The 22851-nt window shown below is 39.0% G+C and overlaps 1 protein-coding gene across 7 annotated transcripts in view; it reads right to left on the bottom strand.

Moving 5' to 3' along the window:
* ARHGAP26 (Rho GTPase activating protein 26) overlaps nucleotides 1-22851 on the bottom strand; it is a 284817-nt gene that overhangs the window by 166017 nt on the left and 95949 nt on the right. For all 7 annotated transcript variants that reach the window (XM_067463701.1, XM_060765179.2, XM_060765184.2 and 4 more), the window contains exons 10-11: nucleotides 18154-18248; nucleotides 6694-6772 (exon numbers count right to left, since the gene is read on the bottom strand). In XM_067463701.1, the coding sequence (XP_067319802.1) occupies nucleotides 6694-6772; nucleotides 18154-18248 (174 nt within the window). The remainder of the gene's footprint in view (nucleotides 1-6693; nucleotides 6773-18153; nucleotides 18249-22851) is intronic.

The following is a 22851-nucleotide window of genomic DNA, read 5'->3' as shown; positions in this document are numbered from 1 at the left end:
TGAATCTAAAGTAGTCCAAAAACTGATTCGTAACCTTTTTGGTACTAATGTTGGAGAGCGTTCCCTGTTCAAGTGGTCCCTGGTCAAAAAAAGGTTGGGAACCACTGTATTATACAAAAAGAGGAATCACCATTACATTGCAGAAGAGAGCTGCTCACATATTGGGCACGGCTTTTCTGCAGTGGTACGGATTCTGATTCTCTACATCCTGTATGAGAAAGGCAATTCTCTTCCAGAAAATCTAGACTAGTTGCCATCTCCACCAGACTTTTAATGTTTTTTTTAATGGAGACTGATAATTTCAATTTTCTCTTTTGGTTTTTAATAACAATGTTTTGATTGTATGGTTGTTTCAATCAATTTTGTATGCTGATTGAGCAAATCTCAGAAAGAGGATTGCTTGGAGCCCAAAAGGCTACAAATATGTCTTAAAAACCACCTTAATTGGGAAACTCATAAAACCCAGCTCTTGTACTGTGCTCACAAACTATCCTGTCATCTTTAAATCTTTAACTATATGTTTGATCCCAAGATCATCAATAAGATAGTGCTGACATTATGAACTCTTGTGCTGGAACACTTTCTGAAGGCTTTTCAGTCAAGGGATAGTAAGTTTTAGTCTAATGGCGTCTTTCCTTGTCTGGTCTGTCAGAGAAGCTAACAACCTAATTTAAGCAGAGTGACAGCCAATTTTAAGCTTGAAAATGTCACCCTTCACCCACTGTTTTAAAGAAAACCACAGCTTCACTCTAATGCATGGAGGTTTCCACACTTGTGCTTGCGGGCCCTTCAACACAGCCCTATATCCCAGGATATCAAGGCAGAAAATCTCACATTATCTGAGTGTACCGTCTCCCAGGAGCCTGGTTTGCCCTACTTTTCAGCTGTTTGAGGCAGCTTCCTTTTGCATTTTGCCCCAGGGCTGCTCCAGTTTGCAAGAGCCCTAAAGGTTAATAATAGCAGGTTTGCAAAGCCAGTTTGCAGGCCTCCTTTGCAGTTATTGGCCCAGAGAGTAACTTTTGAGCCCGCCCCTTTTACCAGGCCAGACCTCCATTTTGGAGTCCTCCCTGCCTGTTTAGTTCTGAAGAAGGAATCTGATGTGCTGGAGGCCAGAAAGGTAGCTCCAACAAACCACCACAAAAACAATTGAGAATTGAGGTATTATAGTTAGATAAGCTTAATTGAGCTATAGTTAGATAGATTATAAGAGAGTTATAGAGTATAAAGAAAAATAGATACTGAGCTTTGAGAATTGAGTTTTATAGAGTCTTATAGAGAGAGAGGCTGCATTTATTTATTTATTTATTTATTTCACAGTTTTGTATACCGAGCTTCTCAACCTCGTTGAGGGACTCAGCCCGGTTTACAGCCATAAAAACATATACATTCATTAAAATATCATATATCACAAATTACACATCAACTTTAAAATACACTAAATATAAAACTACAGTGGTCAGTCGTCCTATTAAGATGGATCTATATCCACTTCCACCCAGAGTCCTATGGTGTTGTCTCATTCCTCAAAGGCCTCACTCCACAGCCATGTCTTCACCCGTTTCCTAAATGTTAGGATGGATGGGGCAGTTCTGGCCTCCAGAGGGAGAGAGTTCCAGAGTCGTGGGGCCACCACCGAGAAGGCCCTGTCCCTCGTCCCCACCAGGTGCGCTTGCGAGGCTGGTGGGACCGAGAGCAGGGCCTCTCCAGATGATCTTAGTAATCTTGCATTGTCTTATCTTCAAGGCTAATCTGGAGCTTAGATAGATAGGGAAAGATTTGTTCTTTCTAAAGGCAACAGCTCTGGATTAGGGTGAAGGATCCCTGGATCCCTTTGCCACTTGGGGAAAGGCTAACTCAGTAACTGGTGGAGAAGAGGAAGAAGAAATATCTATTTGGTTTATCAACTGACTGTTCTGTTTGCAACTTTGAGAAATAAATATTCTTTTTGATGTTCAGAACTTGTGATAGACTCAGTTACTGAAAATCTCAATCTTCTCAAGAAAAGCACCGGCAGTTCACCCAACAAAAGAGACTTTCAATCTTCTACCTTTAATGTGTCATACTGAATTTTAATTTAGCAATTTCATCAAAACCTTATTAGTTGAAAATCACACAAAAGTATCTGCAGCTCACAAAAGACCTTTTTCCAATCTTTTTCAGAATTTGATTTTAAAATACAAATTAAATAAAGATGGCATCATCCCTTAAAAAATAAACTTTTGTGGCTTCATTCTGTGAAATGGAGTGGAGATTTTCTATCCCAGGAGCTTAAATACCTTGGCTAGCAGATTGACTTTGGGATGTCAAGTGCCATTCACTGCTCCGTCCGGCAGACAAAATTGCCATGGAAATTATTATAAAGTATGAGTTGGGCTGTGATTTCCCCAGCATCACAGCACAATCAGCTGCATAAATCCACTTGAAACTGAAGGAAGAAAACATCTCTTGCAATGTTTCAGAGTCACTGGCTTATTATTTCAATACATTTTCTTTTTCTAGTTAGTTTACACCTTGCAATGTGGGGAGGGGGAATATTTTCCTGTTCACTCTTCCTACACAAATTACAACTTTAAAAAATTGATGACATTCAACCAATCATGCATTCTGCATAGCCAGGATAATGGCTGACATCCTGCGGGGAGAGATATGATTCTGCTTTGTACATCAATCTACAGCTTTAAAAAATTAAAAAGTGTGAATCTTATTGCTTGACAATAATGCTTTCTGCCTGCAATTGGCTTGGCTGCTTCAAGCAAAGCGCCAGCTGCTCCCGTGGGCAGCTCTCTCTAAGAATCACGAATGCTGAACAAGGCACCTCTAATAGACATTTATATACTCACAGCGCCTTCTTTTATACTAGATGGAAACCTTTAAAATTGTTTGCTGTCAGGACTGTATGCATTGTGTAAATATATGCTACAACTGAAAAATCTGAGGAAATACAGCATTTGTTATTCCCCAAAATGTATTTTTTAAAGGATAATCAGGCAGAAAGAGAAAGGGAGAGATCAAGTGAGTTTGCCCTAAGCATTCTACACTCAGGAACCATACTGAGTCTGAGGGAGGATTTTCAGTAGAAAACAAACAGAGCTTCAGAGCTCTTCACTATTTGGCTGCTTCTCTGTCTTTGCTTCTCTGTAGTTGCCTTCCTGCAATCTGCATCTATATAAATAAAAATGTAATGTTCGTTTCTGGGATGAATATAACTCATAAACCAATGGACGAATTGACACCAAATTTGAACAGCATACACCTAACAACCCAATGTATGTCCTTCACTCATTTTTTTTTTGATGTTGTCTTTTGGGAGTTGTAGTTGCTGGGATTTATAGTTCACCTACAATCAAATAGCATGATAGAATTGAACCAAACAGGGCATACAGGACTCCCATGACCAAGAGAAAACACCAGACCTCGAGTTTGGGAGTTGTAGTTCACCTATATCCAGAGAGCACCATGGACTCAAACAATGATGGATCTGAACCTGGACCAAAACTGGCACAAATATTCCATATGCCCAAATATGAACACAGATGGAGTTTGGGGGAAATAGACCTTGACATTTGAGAGTTGTAGTTACTGGGATTTATAGTTCACCTACAAAGAGTGTTCTGAACCCCACCAACGACAGAATTGGGGCAAACTTCCCACACAGAAACTCCATGACCAACAGAAAATACTCAAGGCCATGCAATCCAACTCCCTTCACCAGGGCAAGAAAACGTAATCAAAGCCCTCCTGACAAAGAGCCATCCAGCCATAAATATACGTAGATAGATATGATTCATACACACAGAGATATATATCATAGATTTGAAAGAGACCCCTAAATAAGGACAATATGTTGCATGTAGGCAAACAAAGGATCTCCACATCAACACTGACAAAGAAACATCAAGAAATACTGTTTACCCACAAGCATAAAGAAATTACATATATTAGAAACTAACGCTTTCTCATTACTTTATTTTCCAGATCACCAGACTGGGCCACAGCAACACGTGGCAGGGGACGGCTAGTTACAAATAAATGTGAGATTTCTTGGTTATTTGTTCCTAATGATTCCTCCTTACATAAATGAAATCTTTCTGCCAAATCTCATAGAATCATAGAGTTGGAAGAGACCTCGTGGGCCATCCAGTCCAACCCCCTGCCAAGAAGCAGGAAAATCACATTCAAAGCACACCCATCAGATGGCCATCCAGCCTCTGTTTAAAAGACTCCATAGAAGGAGCCTCCACCACACTTCGGGGTAGAGAGTTCCACTGCTGATCAGTTCTCACAGTCAGGAAGTTCTTCCTAATGTTCAGATGGAATCTCTTTTCTTGTAGTTTGAAGCCATTGCTCCACACCCTACTCTCCAGGGCAGCAGAAAACAAGCTTGCGCCCTCCTCCCTGTGACTTCCCCTCACATATTTATACATGGCTATCATGTCTCCTCTCAGCCTTCTCTTCTTCAGGCTAAACATGCCCAGCTCTTTAAGCTGCTCCTCATAGGGCTGGTTCTCCAGACCCTTGATCATTTTAGTTGCCCTCCTCTGAACACATTCCAGCTTGTCAATATCTCTCTTCAATTGTGGTGCTCAGAATTGGACACAGTATTCCAGGTATGGTCTAACCAAGGCAGAATAGAAGGGTAGCATGACTTCCCTGGATCTAGACACTAGACTCCTATTTACGCAGGCCAAAATCTCATTGGCCTTTTTAGCTGCAGCATCACATTGTTGGCTCATGTTTAACTTCTTGTCTCCTTTCCTTTTCTCTGAGAATATTGCAAGATACGGTATACAAATACAGTAAATATACAAATACAGTAAATAAGATGTTGGGGTAATGATGAGAGTGCAACACTCTTTGACCCCATCAGACAAACATTCACAAGATTGACAGGGGCTTAGGAAGTGTATTCCCAGTGACTACAAATAACCTAGCTACTACAGAGATTCAGTGAATCTATGGTTGCCAGCACATGCTTGAGGGAATATCTAGAGCTTAAATCCCAAAATCACATCATATCACTAGAATAGGAGCCCCTAAAACCCTTATGCCGGCAGGACTACTGAAAAAAAGGTTGGCCTTTCATATCCATGGAGCGGGATGAGTTGCCATCTGTCAGCTCCAGCTTCTCATGCGGGGACATGAGAGAAGCCTCAGATAAGATGGTAAAACACCCAAGTGTCCCCTGGGCATCGTCATTACAGATGGCTAATTCTCTCACACCAGAAGCAACTTGCAGTTTCTCAAGTCGCTCGTGACATGAAAAGAAATCACTAGAATGGCATTTTAGGGGCCTACAGCTATTGACTTCACTAAACTTTAAAAAGCCAATTATAGTGATGAGATTTCAAGTACAGGGCAAAATGGTCCTTGATCATCATTGAAACACTATAGGGGACTTAGTATTGAAGAGGGCAGAAAGCATAACTCAAATCCCTCACACACTGAATTATAGAGTTGGTAGAAGCTACAAGGGCCATCTCTTGTACAACCCCTACCGCATAGGAATACCCAACAAAAGACTTCCAAATGAAACCCTGCTTAGAGACCTCCAAAGAAAGAGAATCCACCATTATTTTACTAATGAACAACCAGGTGAAATATTTTCCTTAAAATCTGAATCCACACAGCAAGAGAAAGCAAGCATGCTCCATCTTCCATTCGACATCTCTTCAGGTATTTAAATTTGGCTATCATGTCACCTATCTCTCCCTTTCTCTGTCTTCTCTACCCTTCCCCGCTTTCTCTCTAGCACACACGCTGCATTCATGTCGTTGCTCCATCTCTATTTCTGGGCAGCTCAAAACATTCTAAAATTGAGAATCTTGGCATTAAAACACCTCTGAAAAGTACAACATTATGCTAATCACCTGGTGATCAAACACATTTTCTTGACGCTGATGGCTACCATCAACAAAAATCATTTAAAAATATGCCCATAAACTCCGTTCACTGCCAATTCACAAACTGCCAATAGACTCCAACATGAGCACAGCAGCTACTCTGTTAAAACGTATAAAGAAGTATTTATTGAGAATAGTTTAAGGACAGGTTTTTAAAACAATGCAGCTGACCCTGGCTAGGGCTGAGTTTCTCTCTGGCATTTCAAAAGCAAGAGGAAGCTATTGAAGGAAAGCAGAATGGTGTCAAAACAACACGCCCCTCTGCCTTTCTTAACCAGTAGACCACTTATTTACCACATGTACATAAAAACGATACCAAACACACTAGGTAGGAAAAGCCAAAATTAATGCTTGAATCTTTATGCTAACCTATGGTTGTTAAGACAGATCTGTCTCTTTTTTAATAGCAAACAATTCAAGAGGCATCACAAAGTTACAACACAGCAGATTTAAGGAAGGTTTGTAAAACTGTGCATTATATTTGTAAATCGTCTGTTTTCCATCCTTTTTCTTTTCTCTTCATTTCTATACCAGCAGTAGGACAACATCTGAAGTACTTTTGGGTACATTCTGCACTTTCTTAAGAGCATGATAGCAAAAGTTTTCTTGCCATCCTTGCACAGAAGATGGAGTATTGCCTCGAGTATGTAACCAAAGGATTAAAAGGAATTCTTCTGCCAGTACTTCAGAGCTACCCCAGCATGCTCAGTGAGACACACACAGCTCCAGCCAAGCCATGAAAAGAGCCTTTTGATTTTTTACTCAATATCTATTCACAAATATTGTTGCTTACCGGTTCCCGGCCATCCATTGCCTCCATCCACAGTCTTCGGTCTTCTTCAGAAAGCGCTTGCATTGTGATCACTCCAGGCCTGTAGAGATTAATAGAATAGTGTTGTAACAACATTTTAAAAGAAGAAACACCAAAAGCAGAAGAGAAGCCAGGCAAATTCAGCACAAGTTGTTTTGGATTCCCTTTCCATGGCCCAAGCTTAGACTTTGTACCAATGAAGGCAGGCATTTGCCCATTAAAACATTATGCGATGAAAGAAAAACATTGCAATCCCTACTGATCTGAACTAAACATGTATTCCTTGGATTAGACTACTTAACAACTGAATGGTATACCAATAATAATAAACAGGCACATAATTGTGGTTGTGCGCCCAAGTTGAATCTGTCATTGGATTTATCCTAAGTTGAATCTATCGTTGGAGTTTCTTGGCAAAATTTGTTCAGAGTCAGTTTGTTTTTGCCTTCTCCAAAAGCTGAGAAAGCATATCCTTCTAAGGTCACTCTCTGAGTTTTCATGAATGAGCAGGGATTCAAACCCTTCTGCAGAGTCACAGTCTAACACTCAACCTCTACACCATGCTGGCTCAGTGTGTCATAAAAACAAAGTACAAGTATTAACCAAAGTAACACAAAAATTTGAAAGTAGCAGAACAGTTTTGAAAATGCCTAATAGAAGGAAAAGCTAGCTGTTTCATACTGAAAAGACAACCATTGGAAAGGCTCTTGCAACCACCTTTGTCATATCACTGCGGCAGGAAATGTGGGTTTAGACACTGACCTTCTGCTAAACAACCTCAGGTCCAATAAGATTTTCAGCTTGAAAGTATTTTTAAAACCTTAAATTGGGCTAACGAAAGGACGATTAATCAGTCTCTGATTATCTATACAGGGAGTCCCCAAGTAATGAACAAGATAAGTTCTGTAGTTTTGTTCTTAAGTTGAATTTGTATTTAAGTCAGAACAGGCATATTTAAAGTATAACTTCAGCCAAAACTTCAGCGTTGCTCAGTTTTTTTAAATCACATGAAACCTGAAGCCAGGGAAAGAAATATTAAGATCTTGTGTCCCATCAATAAAGGTTGCATTATCTCCAATCAGATGTGGGAAGCATCCATACATCTCAATTCTGCTAAAACAACGGTTCCCAAATTTTGGTCCTGCAGGTGTTTTGAACTTCAGCTCCCAAAATTCCCGCTCATTGAAGAAGCTGACGGGGAGTTTAAAGTCAAAAATGCCTAGAGTACCAAAGTTTGGAAGCCACTGTGAAAAAAAGAGGGTTCAACACAAATAAAGAACATAAAATGAACAATTGCAGATAAAAGTTTTCCTATCTAGTCCAATTCCTTCTTCATCCATAGTGTTAAACTTGACACCAATGGAAAGATCATGAACAGGCCATGAGTGCAGTAGCACTCTACCACTACAAGCACCTGTTGTAGAACAGAAAAAAATCTCCCTTCCTATGAAGTTTTATACACAGATATTTATCTCTATTGATGCAGAGACCTTTTAAAAAATAATGAATTGAACCAGGAATCCAAACGAGAGAGAATGAATTTGTCAATGCTGTTGTGATATGATTTATTTTGTTCCATAGTTTTGTTTTGCTTGACATTTGAAGTGTATGGTAGGTGTGATCTTGCAGTACTTTGAGGAAAAGTTACAAAATTGGAGCTAGTTAATTTAGAAAAGGTGCAAGTAGAAGAATATGACTGCACTACATAAAATTATGCATGCTGTGTGCATCATGGAAATTCCAGTAAGGCTAAATGAAGAAAAGGAAGTGCTTTTTCATACAACACATGAGCAATGGAATTTACTGGCATGAAATGGACTGGTACTTGAGAACTGTTTTTAAAGGGAGATTAAGGTAGAGCTATCAGTGTCTACAAGTCACTATGACCCAATGCTACATCAAACAAAAATGACAACAGCGTGTCAGCTGATGAAGCAGTAGCAGGGAACAGTATACACCATGGGTACCTCCTGCACCCTGTATTTGGCATCTTGTTCAACACTGGGAAATGAAGAGTTTGGATAGATTGGCCTTTGGTATCACTCAAAACAAGGGCTTCTTGTGATCATAAGTACTCTTTGTTTCTTGCCCATTTTATTTATTATTGTCTGTTTCTTTGTATTTCTTCAGTCAAAATGTATTCTTCATCTCTGATTTATATCCCTATTTCTACTCCAGTGTTTAGCTTTCAAAAGGACACCTAAGACAAATTATTCCTCCTCCCTCTTTTCCCAGAAATATGAAGGCAATTCCAAGACACCAGAGGCAAGACTAGTTAGAAGAACAACAGTATGAAAACAGTAGGTGTAAAATTATTAATGTCATCTCAGTCATTCATGCTCAGAAATCTCAACAAATAATAATAATAAGATAAATTATCATGTGGTACTATTCCTCATAGAACATCACCAAGAAATTATTTGCTCTCTTTCTCCAACAAGTAAGTCATACTGCCAAAGACTACAAGAATGTGTGCCATCACCAAACAAAAACTGCCATAGTAAGTACCAAAAAGTAATGAAAGCTGCAGTGAAGCTGGCTCTGAAGACCACTGATATCAGTAATGCCACACCTTGGAAAAGTTATTATTAATTCCCCATTGCCTGACTTACAGTGTCCAAAATCTCTGAGCCAGTATTATTATAGTTTATACATTCTAGTCCAAAAAAGGAACTTTTGCAAACACTTGAGTAATGCTGATATTGACATTTGGCCTCTGCCCTAGGCCACAAAAAACAAAGTAGCAATAGAAAAGGTCTTTAAGTATTCTAACTTCTAAACCTGTGACATTAGAAAAGACCAATGAGATGGCGAGGGAATAGCACCTATGTACACAAATTAGTTCTCTCAGTTACTCACGAAAAGACACAAGCTGTTCTGTCTTGATTGTATGTAGACCCAAATTATTCGGACAATATTGTATGTTATTTTATTTGCTAATCTCTTTGTGCCAAGAATCACTTGATACTTAAAGGATTAGCATTCTGGAAGAATATATCTAGAGAAAGCTACTTAACCTTCAGCCTACTTGGAATATTATATTGAAAATTAAATAGCTCAATGCATTTGTTCTCCCCACCATCCAACCAGCACTAGAAATGTTTGTTGCTGTTCTTGTGTATTCTTCTTGATTTTTGGGAACTCTACAGTGAACTTATAATGAAATGTTCTTGGCAACATTTGTTCAGAGAGGCTTCACCTTTGCCTCCCTCTGAAGCTGAGAAAGTGTGACTTGCCCAAGGTAACCAAGTGGACTTTCATGGCCTAGCGAGGATATGGACCCTGGTTTCCAGAGTTGTAGTCCAGTACTCAAACCACAACTCCAATTTGACTAGCTTTATGTTAAATTGCTACAGTGATGCAAGGCTTTACTTGTCAAAATAAATCCAAATGATTTTAGAGGGGATTTGGGCAAATTAGTGCAGAATAAAACTATATACAGCTACTAGTCATGATGACTATAACGGAGGCATGACTCCAAACACCAATTGATACGGGATCTCTTTTCCTGCCCCAAAGCTCCACACAGTCTAAAAGATTAAAACTTAAATGTCTTAAAAAGCAGTATATGCATCCAAAAAAATTGCAGTTCAATTTGTCATGAATTCTGTACATGCTAAACCTCACTTGTTGGCAATCCCTTTGAAAGGTGGTTCAGACAATTAAAACATAAACCCCAAGCCAGTCCAATAAAGGCCACTTCAAATTTATAAGCCGTGTTTGTTTTGAAAACCATGGTATGCTTTCTGCATGTTGTGACATCAAATAATTTGAAACCTGTAGTTAGTTACCTATAAAGTGTATTTATTTTCAATTCAGGACTCATTATTTCCTTTCTGTAAAATTCATGAACTGAATACTTTGTATCAAATTATATTTATCATGTACTGCATTACTGGTCATCCACCGACAGATCTTGAGCTCTCCACTCACAGGGAATGACCTACCATTTGGAACTGCCACTTGAAAACAGTACAGAGGTGGGTGGGCAGGCAGGAGGAAAATGCAGCTTAAGTTTACATGGCATTAGCCATAACATGATAATTTCAAGATTTCATTCATCTGTAAAGGTCACTGGAAATGTGACACAGCAAAAAGAACAAGTACAGGTTGTATTGCATCTGACCAGCACAGAGCTCATCCAAGAGAGGAAAAATGAATACACACACACTCACACACACAAACACTGGGGGAAGGAGGGTCAGAGAGAGGGAGGGAGGGAGACCTAAAGTGCTGCAGATAAGGTGGGAGAGAACTGTGAGCTATCTTGGTCAATAGATTCAGAAATTTAGTAACATACTGTTTAATAGGCATCTACTCTTTTTCTCAACATTTTAAGCTACCAACCCATTGCACTGGAGTGATTTCAGATATTTGTGATTTTTTAATAGCTGTAAATTGTAGATTTCACTGTACGTTTTTATACAGACTGTTAACGTTTCCCCCACTCTTTGTGGCTGTGTGTACATACATCTGGGCCACCTCTGTAAAGCTAAGTCAGCTTTCTGGGGTTGACAGTTCTCAAGCAGGGAAACAAAGTTGAGCATGTGTTTTACTACAATGAAACAGATCCTTTGAAAAACAGGAAATCTATGCTGTAGTTACTGTATATATTCGAGTATAAGCCTAGTTTTTCAGCCCTTTTTTAAGACGTAAAAGTCCCCTTCATCTTATACTCATGTCAAGGTTATTTATTATTTTACTCTGTTGCTGTTGTTGTTGTTATTATTATTATTATTATTATTATTATACTCTCTTTATTATTATTGGAAGGATATGTAAGCATATTTACATTGAAGAAGGTTAGAATAATGGCTTAATCAGAGTTGGGCAGTCTTATCTTAAATTACAGTTTTATGTAAATATTCAAAAACGTTTAACCTACTGATGCCTCAATTACTGTAATTGTATTAGTATCTATTTTAATTCTGAAATTTACCAGTAGCTGCTGCATTTCCCTCCCTTGGCTTATACTCGAGTCAATCCATTTTCCCAGTTTTTTGTGGAAAAATTAGGTGCTTCTGCTTATATTCGGGTTGGCTTATATTTATTTACAGTATTTCTATACTGCTTTTCTCACCCCTAGGGGGACTCAAAGCGGGTTATATGGTATAACCCTTGAGTCCAATTTATAAATGTGAAGAAGACAAGAACCTTTGTTACAACATAGACCTCCAGTACTTGAATAGTGGTAATATAATACAACATGGCACCTGACTCATGTTCAAGAATGCAAACCCCTGCCATAGACACAAAGAAGAATCTAATCATTAAGGATCACTCAGAAGCAGAGAAGAAAATCACATATGAGAAGGAAGCATAATCCTATTATCTGTCCCCAAAATCGATGAAGAAGTTATTACCATTAGATCTGCATCAGTCCATATGCCTAGTTTTGGCAGCTACAGAAGCTAACAACAATGAAGAGGATAATTTGGTAGGAATCATAAGCAATAAAATATCAGTTATGTTCATTACATTTGTTGCATTAAAGCAGTGCTTCTCAACCTGTGGGTTCCCAGATGTTTTGGCCTTCAACTCCCAGAAATCCTAATAGCTGGTAAACTGGCTGGGATTTCTGGGAGGTGAAGGCCAAAACACCTGGACACCCGCAGGTTGAGAACCACTGCATTAGAGGCCTATAACTCTGTTTTTTCTATGTTTCTCAGATTAAGAGCTTAAAATGTACTTCCTAGGGAATATTACCATGTTCATGAAATTTACATCAATATCATCTGATGTGAAATTGATTGTAAATATTATTCTATTTCATGTACCTTTTAAAACAAAAAGAGAATAAAAAAACAGGAGGAAACTCGCTTTAAAAATCTGATTTTCACAATATATTTTTATTTATGTCCAGTGACATTTTCCCTATGTGCAACATCTGTGAAGACTATTTTCCTGCTTAATGAAATCATAACCATGCATGACCGCCACCTGCAGGCCACAAAGTGAACCCATTTGGCCTCCAATGGTTCAATACTTATTTGGACTTTAAACAAGTTCAGCCTTTAAGTCTTAGCTGGGATAGAAAAACCATGCCAATGTATTACTTTTCCAGGCTAGGAAAACACCAAAGCAACAATTCAAAATAATGCTGCATTTGCAGAAAAGCTTTCCTACAAGAAAACACCACATTCGATGTTACACTGTGCAGGAAAGCATATGAAGCCATAAATTGATGGAGATGACATCAGGATGTTTCCATTCCCCTACATTCCAGCACAAGGCTGCACAGAATGCCACATGGACACTCTGCATCCTGATAGGTTATGAGCAAGGCAGGGGAACAAAGACAACACTGCTGATCAAAGCTAATTCATCCCATTTTGCAGTCTTCCCCAGCCCATATCATCCTCAGGGGAAAATGGCATTATTTCGACGTTACTTATGAACAGCTCAAGTATAGTCTGAGCAAGCGATTTAGCTATATGTTTCACTGGAAAGGATTCATCTAGTTTTCTAAGTTCAGGCCACTACCCTGCTTGCATGATGTAATTATTTCTACTCAAGCCATTCCCATAAGTAAATTAAGATGAAAAGCCTTCAATCAAGAAATCAATTGTTTTGAAAGATATAGATGCACATTTTCAATTAGTGGATAATGATAATGGCACAGTTGAATTTATTTTCGTTCCAGCACATTACAGCAATATATTTTTAAAAACTAATATACCCTTTTAGCAGTTTTGAGAATAAATGTGCTTATTTTCCAAAAGGATGCTAATGTAATGCATTAAGGTGATTAATACTAAAGGAGAATCAATTCAAATCATTAAATTGGTAGACAGACTGACTCTAAAATAACTCAGGTTCATGATTAAACGTTTTAGTGAATTGTGGAAAGGAAAGGCACGGCCAGTGTCTTAATATAAAGACAGTCTTTTTCCCCATTTGCTGAAAAGAGTACTGCTATTAAGTTGAATTCAAGAGTAGCAGCTCAAGAACGCAAGCAACAAGAAGAACATAAATCTAAAGCCTTCTCTTTCAGGAACTACTCTGATTACTAGAAAACGTATGCCAGGTGCTGCAAAAGAAAATATAAAAAATAGTAAGACTTTAACCTGGTGATACTAACAAAAGACACACAGAGCTCTGTTGTTGATAAAAGGAACAGATCAAGATTTAATATGAGGATAACACCCAGTGAGCCAATGAGGACAACTCCCGACTTATCCTGACATTTAATTTATTTCGGCATTTAACACAATGTATGAGTGTAACTGTAAAGCATATACACATTTCCTGTGTTGCATGCACTGAGTAGTCTTCCACACAATACTCATGTACACAGTGTGTACATCAAAAAGGAGGAAGCCTTTGCATGTACAGCTAGGAAGCAAGACTGGGAAACCCAATGGCACAGGTTCCTATGTAATGTTCAATGGAAACATTCACATTTTGAGCTGTATTGCAAAAGTCCCATCCCTGCACTTCAAAAACCATATTCTAGTGGGACAGCATATAACTAAAATGCCTGAATAGTGTCTAAGATTCCACTGTGATTTTTACTAACTGCAATCTTGTGGAGCAGCATGAATGGGAGTGATTTTGTAATATTAATGCTAGGAGGCAACAAGGAATTAGAAATACTATCTGTCTCATTTTTCTAGAGCACCATTGTCTTCATGGCATGGAATGCAAAACCGGTGAAATGAAACAGACGAACTCTCTTTTCTAATCTGAATTCTTGCTGTAATCGAATGCCATTCATTTTTATCCTCTCTCACAGCTTAGTTGTAATCACAATGCAAACTTGCTTGCACAGCTGCAATTTCGAGAAGGAACTAGAAAATGCCAAAATCTGTCCTCTCTTCTCTGTTTTCAACTGGGTGGCACATTCCTCTATTACAGTAAAAATTCCTCATGATGACCTCCTCTGGCTCGCTTCCAAATGTCTACAAATATAACGACTGTTTTGACATTCTTCAGCAATTCAGCTCAATATGTTTTAATACAGTGTCCACACTGTTTCCCGCATGGCTGCGCAAGCCTCCCTAAAGAATGTTTCAGAGAAAAAGAAACCTCATCCCCCTCCAAATATGTTACAATAAGAGGACAAATGGGCTTTGCTTTGATTTTGATATTTGGAAAGCCAATCCTTCCTTTCCTTATATCTATTTATTCATGAATGTGTGCTTGCAACCAAAGATAATTTCTCATCTTTCCTTTGGCTCCCACAGCACTAAAATAAAATTGTGGGAAGTGAAGCTATAGCTGGACATGTTGGGCATGCCCTCCACTCAGACTTTGCAATGCAGCGAAAGAGCACATTTATTTTTACAAGAAATTGCTATCACATGGGCTGCTTCCTTTACAGCCTGGATTTTCCACTAGATACACATTGTTTCCTATTCCCTGGATATTCCGCAAGACACACTCTACTTCCCTGCACCAATCTCCTACTGTCGTAATCAGGTTCTTGAGAAGTGGATAAAACTCTATAACAGATCTTAAAAATCAAGCTAGAAGGGGGGAAAACCCTACCAACAGCATTTTAGGATAACAAAACTATTTTTCCAAAGTAAAAAAAAAACATCAGTAAAGTAGTTACTTGAGAGTCAATACAATGAAGTAGTTTATGGATTGAACTATGACTCTGGAGATCTGTGTTCAACTTCTGACTCAGCCATTGAAATCGACTGGATGACCCCAGGCAAGTCTGCACTCTTGTCACCTTAAAGCAGTAGTTCTCAACCTTTGGTCCTCCAAGTATTTTGGACTTCAACTCACAGAAATACCAGCCAGCTTAGCAGCCGTTAGGAATTGTGGGTGCTGAAGTCCAAAACATCTACTGCTTTAGAAGAAGGCAAAGCCAAAGCCTGTCTGAATAAATCTTGACAAGAAAGCCCAGTGATAGGTTCACTTCAGAGTCACCATAAGTCAGAAATTATCTCAAGGCTTACGAAAGAAAAATAAAACAGCAACAATATACTTTTCTTCTATCTATGAAAAACAAGTTGAGCTCCCTCCTTATCTGAAATTCCAAAATCTGAAATACTCCAAAATTGACAAAAGGGGGCTGAGATGGTTCAATGTACACAAAATGTGTTTAATGCACAAACTTATTTAAAATATTGTATAAATTACCTTTAAGCTATGTGTATTAGTTGTATAAATGAATTGCGTGTTTAAACTCCAAAATATCTCATTATGTACAGATATGCAAGTACAGGTATTCCAAAATGTGGAAAAAAAACCAAAACACTTTAGGATAATCTGTAATTCTACAAAGGTTTGGGTAAGGATGATGATGATGCAACGTATTATTTTTAAATAATGAGCAATAGCCAAAGTGAAACAAACTCCCCTGAAAAACATCTTCACTGGCTGCCAATTTGTTTCTGGGCACAATTCAAAGTCCTGATTATGACCCATAACACCCTACATGGCTCAGGCCCAGGCTATCTGGCAGACTGTATAGGAGTTTGCCCAGACCTTGACACCCTCAGGAGTGTCCCTTCTCTTGGTCCAGCCACCATCACAAGCACAGTTAGCAGGGACCTGAGAGAGGACCTTATCAGTGGCTGCCCTTGACTCTAGAACCTCCTTCCCTGGGATGTCAAAACACCCCCATTTTTGTTGTCCTTCTGATGCCTTTTAAAAATATGATGGCAATTCCTGCTCACATAGTACTTTAAAAAGAGAGAGAACATATTCCGAGTTCTGTTGTAAATGAATGACGCAGAATATTCAAACCATTCCAGGACACAAATGTCCAGTCATAGTCAGGTAAGTCAAGGGTTATTCTGTAGAGAGGAAAGCACCAATGCTGTCTTCAGGCCAACTGCCCCTGGTTGCCATTACCATTTTCCAACCGCTTCAAATAGGCCAGAAGTGGAGAGACTAGAGGGAAGTTGGTGCTTCTTTTTAGGTTCTCTTTGGATGGACCAAGCTCTTATCATTTGCTACTCTCCTTTTTGACATGAGTAATGTACAGTATTCACACTGACCCATGGATAAGTTGACCCAGTTTTGTGGTGGAGGTTGATTTTTGACAATACGTAGGTAAAGATAAAGGTTTCCCCTTGACATTAAGTCTAGTCATGCCCAACTCTGGGGTGGTGGTGCTCATTTCCATTTCTAAGCCAAAGAGCCGGTGTTGTCCTTAGACACTTCTTAGCTCATGTGGCCAGCATGATTGCATGGAGCACCGTTACCTTCCTGCCAGAGTGGTACCTATTGATCTACACACATTTGCATGTTTTCGAAAAGCTAGGTTGGTAGAAGCTGGCCCTAACAGTGGGAGCTCACCTTGCTCCATGAATTCGAACTGCCAACCTTTTGGTCAGCAAGTTCAGCAGCTCAGTGGTTTAACCCACAGTGTAATATTACTAATTCTTCTCAATCATGCACAATGTTTTCAAAGAAGCACATATTCAGTTGCAAAAGGGTAAATAACAGAAGCTAAGAACCTACGAAATGCTTCTCATATGCAGTAACTGTTGCCTGCAAGTAAAGCATACTGGAGTGACAATTTTTGCATTCAGTTATGGTTAGAGAACCTTTCTAGCTGGCATGCTATTACAATCCAGTTAATTTATGTAGGCAAGACACGATCACAGCATGCCTACTGCTGATGGATCATAGGTTAAATCAATCAATACATGTGGTCCAAGCAACAAACAAGGCATTATATAAATTAAGTAACTTCCCTAGCCTTCAAAAGATGTCCTTTTTAAAAAATGTCTCGACCGAAAATATGATAGCATCAAGAGTTTTGCAATATACACATTAAAAATTTACCACATTTCTCCAGAAATAAATAAATATTGTTTGCTTGTTCTGTGGCCCAGAATTGTAGATCAGGTAAGACTGGGGAAAAGAAGATCACCAGAGCAGACAGAAGGGAACGGATTCTATCAGATTCTGAGAGATCTTGCAACAAGATAAATATTGTATTGTCGAAGGCTTTCATGGCTGGAATCACTAAGTTCTTGTGGGTTTTTTCGGGCTATATGGCCATGTTCTAGAGGAGAAATGCCTCTAGAACATGGCCATATAGCCCGAAAAAACCCACAAGAACTTAAGATAAATATTATGAAGATTTTTATATTATATTAATTCTTATTTAGATATTGGAGTTTAGGGTTTTGCTTCTATCCATGGTGACATGTATCCAACTGGAGCACAAAATCAACAATCTGCTCCCAAACTAATTCTGGGTGTAAAGTAAATTACAAACAGATGCAGCAAAGCACACGCATTTATCAAAAATGACACAAATCCCCCAAACGCTCCCTTTCCAGAAGTAGTTCCATCAGAGAAATAATATCATTGGATCCAATCCCCTGTGTGTGGAGAACGTAGAACATGAGAGAAGTCTGGGCTACCATCCAGGTCCATTTTGCAACATCTCCAAATAGGTATTAAGCTGAAGCAGAAAATTTGCACATTTAGGGCCCATAAAGGGAAAAGCCAAAGGTATGTTCAACTCACCGATCAACTGCTTCTACATCAAAGCAAAACCTCTTCTCTATGGAATCTGTTTTCCGACGTGTGCAGGATTTGAGGATAATGGTTTCATCTTCTCCCTGATAAAGATCAAAGATAGGAGCAATTTATATATTTTTATATCACATACTGTCTGAATATTAATAATGTTAATCTTGCAAGTAACACATGACCTAGTGATAATTACTAATGAAGAAAGATTTTGATTTCAGTGCTACCTGAAAACTGTCAGAATTTGACAAATAAACCATTGGAGAAATCTATTTACTTTGAGACAGACAGCTATTCTATATAGTTTAGGGCTGAGTTACATCATATTTCTTTGGTTCTAAGACTCCATCAATTGTAAGACACACACTAATTTCAGCAACACCAACAGAAAAAAAGCTGTCTCCCCTCTGTATGTGTGTGCGCGTTTGTGTGTGTGTGTATACACACACACAGAGAGGGGGGATAATCCTAAGACACACCCCATTTTTAGAGATGTTTATATGAGAAAAATATTGTCTTAGAACTGAAGAAGCACAGTATTTGGTGCTTATTGAAATACAGCTCAGTTCAATCTTAGCACAACCAAAAGAAAACTGATCCCACAAAAGGAAATTGCGCTATATGGCAGCAGAAAACCTTTCCTATTTATAATACCATACTTCAAACAGTGGCAAACAAGATTCCTACAACAAATATCTAGTGAATATAACAATATGAATATGAAATGACTATAACGTGCAGGTGCAATTCTCACCATTTCAAGGCATTGCAAACTCTACTGATGAAAGGCAAATACATTTGCCCTTCTATGCTCATCACCACCTTTGTCCTGGGAGAGGAGAGCTCAACCCATTCAATTCAGTCATGTAACCGGGTTGTCTCCCATTATATAAAAAAAAAGGTCTCTCACTCAAACATTCAGTCCAACCCTACATCTTCCAATAATAGTATAGGATGAATTCAACTGATAGAGCAGCATGGGAAAAGGGCAATGCTGCAGGAACTATCTATTATTCTGGCAAGTGTGTTGTGTTTCCAAGACTCAAAAGCCCAGAATTCTATCTTATCAGTTAATGAACTTCTTTCAAATGACTCAAAATGATCTACAGTGCAGACTTCTTTGTTTACTATCCAATTTTTTTTTTCTGGAAGGAAGTGCGTCCCTCCTATTTCATTGGGTTTTGTTTGGTTTATGAATATTTGGAAAGATCCCAAAAATGAGGTTCTATACAATGCTTCTGCACAGTTATGTTGGCAAGCTGCGAGCAGAAATGCAACAGAAAATGTCATACATGAAAGGGGCAATATTAGCATTCATCAAGCCATGATTTAGCTTCAGATGAGTTGACCCAACTGCTAGGAAAAGTGCTTTAAATGCAATGGTTGTAGACCTTTATTGATCTAGGAGCACTGCTAATTCAAATGCAAATAAATAAAATGCTGCAAGTCAGGGCAAAATGAAAGAAATTATTCATGGCACATCCTTTGCAAAGAAAATCTATAAGCACCAGCTACTAGCCATGGCATCAATCTGTGAGCTGTCAAAACAATTATAATGAACCCGTTGTCGAAGGAGCTACTATACTTTGTTGAAAGTCTTCATTTCCAAAGTTTCCATATGAAGCAGATTTCTTAGTGGTAGGAATGTTTTTTAGGTTAACATTTCTTCTTCTCGAAATTCCAGACGTGTTAACACTAGGCCAGAGAAGCCAAAATCAAGATAGTCCATCTTCCCAGTCTTTGAACTTTTAACATCATATGTGTACACAGATGTGTGACTAAGCTGTATGCCCACATCAGAGTGTGTGTGTGTACTACAAGCCTGTGTTTGTAAGTTTAGGCTACAGAAAATTATAAACAATAACTTGTTTAGATAGAACTGGGGCCATACCACAATAAACAAGAAGAAAAAGTTTTAACCAATCTATTAACTGTAAAAAGCATTTCAGCTATTGAACGAGAGATTCTGTATTAATATTAATACAGAATTAATTAAAAACAATAGTAACAAAACAAAAAATACTTGACAATTTGAGCCTCTCTGGGAGACTTGGAGTTGCTCCACACATTCAATGGTTTCAGGGCAACAACCATATCAGACCTTTGTTCATTTCCCCACAAATATATACACAAACACAGGTTCTTCAACTCTGAGAGAGAGATACAGTTCTGAGATATAGGTAGAGTTTTTTTTTCTTTAGCGAGACTCCACACCTAGCTGTGGAAAGTAGCTTCCCCACTGTAGCAGCTTGCACAAGCTAATGAAATTATTACCTAAAAGACTGTCTTGCCCTGAAGGATGCTATACCAGTTGGTCTTTCGGTGTGATCATTATTAGTCATAGCATCTCTTAACAGGAATTAAAGACAGGACTTCAGAGAAACTGAAAAAATTCAGAGCTATGGGTATTTCACTCTTGGGGCCCTTCTGCACCATTATAGCATTAAGATTCCACTAGCTGCATCCTAAGGGATACTGGGGTTCACAGTTTGGGGAGGCACTGGAGGAGAAATCTGACTGAAAATTCTGAATGTCTATAGTGAGAGTTCAAAACAGTTTGGGACGAAGTTATACTCTATCTGAATCTGCCTATAATAACAGAACATACCACCATGAAGTTTTACTGTAGTTGTACTACAATTATGGCACTCTCTCCTCAAGGAAGTCCTTGTTCTGCCATAGGCAGGCTTTGGAGACTTACCATCAAATCTTTAATGGTTTTGAATATCACCTTTTGAATTTGAAATTAACACTCTGGGTCTATTTTTACTTGACAATGTCATTGTTTTACTCAGTTTCATTACTGGCATTTCCCCTTTTTTTATTATTTTTGTTTTTCTGTTTACACAAAGTGTACAAAAGTTACTGTTTGTAAATACGTTAAGTAAATATAAAAACAGAATATTAGCTGAATGTGAATTTTAAAAATCTGAAAAGTGCAGTGGTTCTCAACCTGTGGGTCCCTAGGTGTTTTGGTCTTCAACTCCCAGAAATCCGAACAGCTACTAAACTGGCTGGGATTTCTGGGAGTTGTAGGCCAAAACACCCAGGGACCCACAGGTTGAGGACCACTGCCATAGGGAGATAGAAGTGTTCACCTAAAGCACTGCTTCTGTAACTGTGGGCCCAGACCTCAAATGACTCTTATTTATTTATTTACTCTATTTGTATCCCGCCTTTCTCTAACCCGAAGGGGACTCAAGATGGCTTTACATATGGCAACCATTCAATTCCACTGAACAACAAACAGTTAAAATACATTAAGTTAAAGATTTAGAAATTAAAATTAAATGCATATTAAAACATATAAAACATTACAATCACTATTAAAAATATGCCATCCACAATCATAATCCGGGGCCATTCCAAAGGTCATTGCACATAATTGCATAGCCATTATTGCAATATAGTTAATCTCCAAAGGCATGATCCCCGAGCCTGGTTTTAACTTTCCTTCTGAAGGCCAGGAGGGAGGGAGTTGCTTTAATATAACTGGAGAGGGAGTTTCACAGCCAAGGAGTCACCACTGAGAAGGTTCTGTCTCTCGTTTCCACCGGATACTCCTGCAAAGGAGGCGGGACGGAGAGCAGGGCTTCCCCAGACACTTTTAATCTTAGGAGGAGATATGTTCAGACAAGTAAGTTGGACTGGAACCATTTAGGGCTTTATAGGCTAAAGCCAGCACTTTGAATTATGCTCAGTAGCAGACTGGCAGCCAGTGGGGTGGCGTAACCGGGGGGTTGTGTGCTCCCTGTTGGTGTGTGACAGCAACCCTTAGCTTTATGTTGGTGTCACAAACAAAAATGGCAACAATAAAAGGTTTCTGAACACCACCATTTACACAAATCTGTTAACAACAATGCGTAGTGAAGTAAACAGAAACAGTTTATTTATTTTATTTATTTAAAACTTTTATATCCCGATCTTCTCTACCTCCGAAGAGGGACTCAGACCGGCTGACAGCAAAGATTCAATGCTAACATTAACATCTAAAAACGTATTACAACAACATTAAATTACCAAATACAAATAAAATGAATTACATAAAAGCTGTTCACCAAGATAAAATCGTGTCCAGTTCAGTCTGTAAAATCAGTCCATATATTGTCCATATATTGTGGTCAGTAACTTTATTTGATTGCTGGTCTCAGACATTATTCTGCAAAAGCTTTGTTCCACAGCCAGGTTTTCACTAGCTTCCTAAAGGTCAGGAAGGAGGGGTAGATCTAATTTCATTTGGGAGGGAATTCCATAGCCGAGGGGCCACCACAGAAAAGGTCCTGTCTCTCGTCCCCACCAAACGTGCCTGCGAAGGAGGCGGGACCGAGAGCAGGACCTCTCCAGATGATCTTAGCACTCTAGATGGTTCATAGGGGAGAATACGTTCGGACAGATAAACTGGGCCAGAACCATATAGGGTTTTGTAGGTTAAAACCAGCACTTTGAATTGTGCTCAGAAGCTAATTGGCAGCCAGTGGAGCTGGCGCAACAGGGGAGTTGTACGCTCCCTGTACCCCACCCCAGTTAGTAGCCTGGCTGCCGAGCGTTGGACTAATTGGAGCTTCCGAGCAGTCTTCATAGGCAACCCCATGTAGAGAGTGTTGCAGTAGTCTATATGGGAGGTAACTAGAGCGTGGACCACCGTGGTCAAGTCCAACTTCCCAAGGTACGGACACAGCTGGCACACAAGCT

Source organism: Anolis sagrei, chromosome 2, assembly GCF_037176765.1.
Source record: "Anolis sagrei isolate rAnoSag1 chromosome 2, rAnoSag1.mat, whole genome shotgun sequence".
NCBI lineage: Eukaryota > Metazoa > Chordata > Lepidosauria > Squamata > Dactyloidae > Anolis > Anolis sagrei.
The sequence above is the reverse complement of the archived record's forward strand: the minus strand, read 5'-3'. Positions and strand labels throughout refer to the sequence as shown.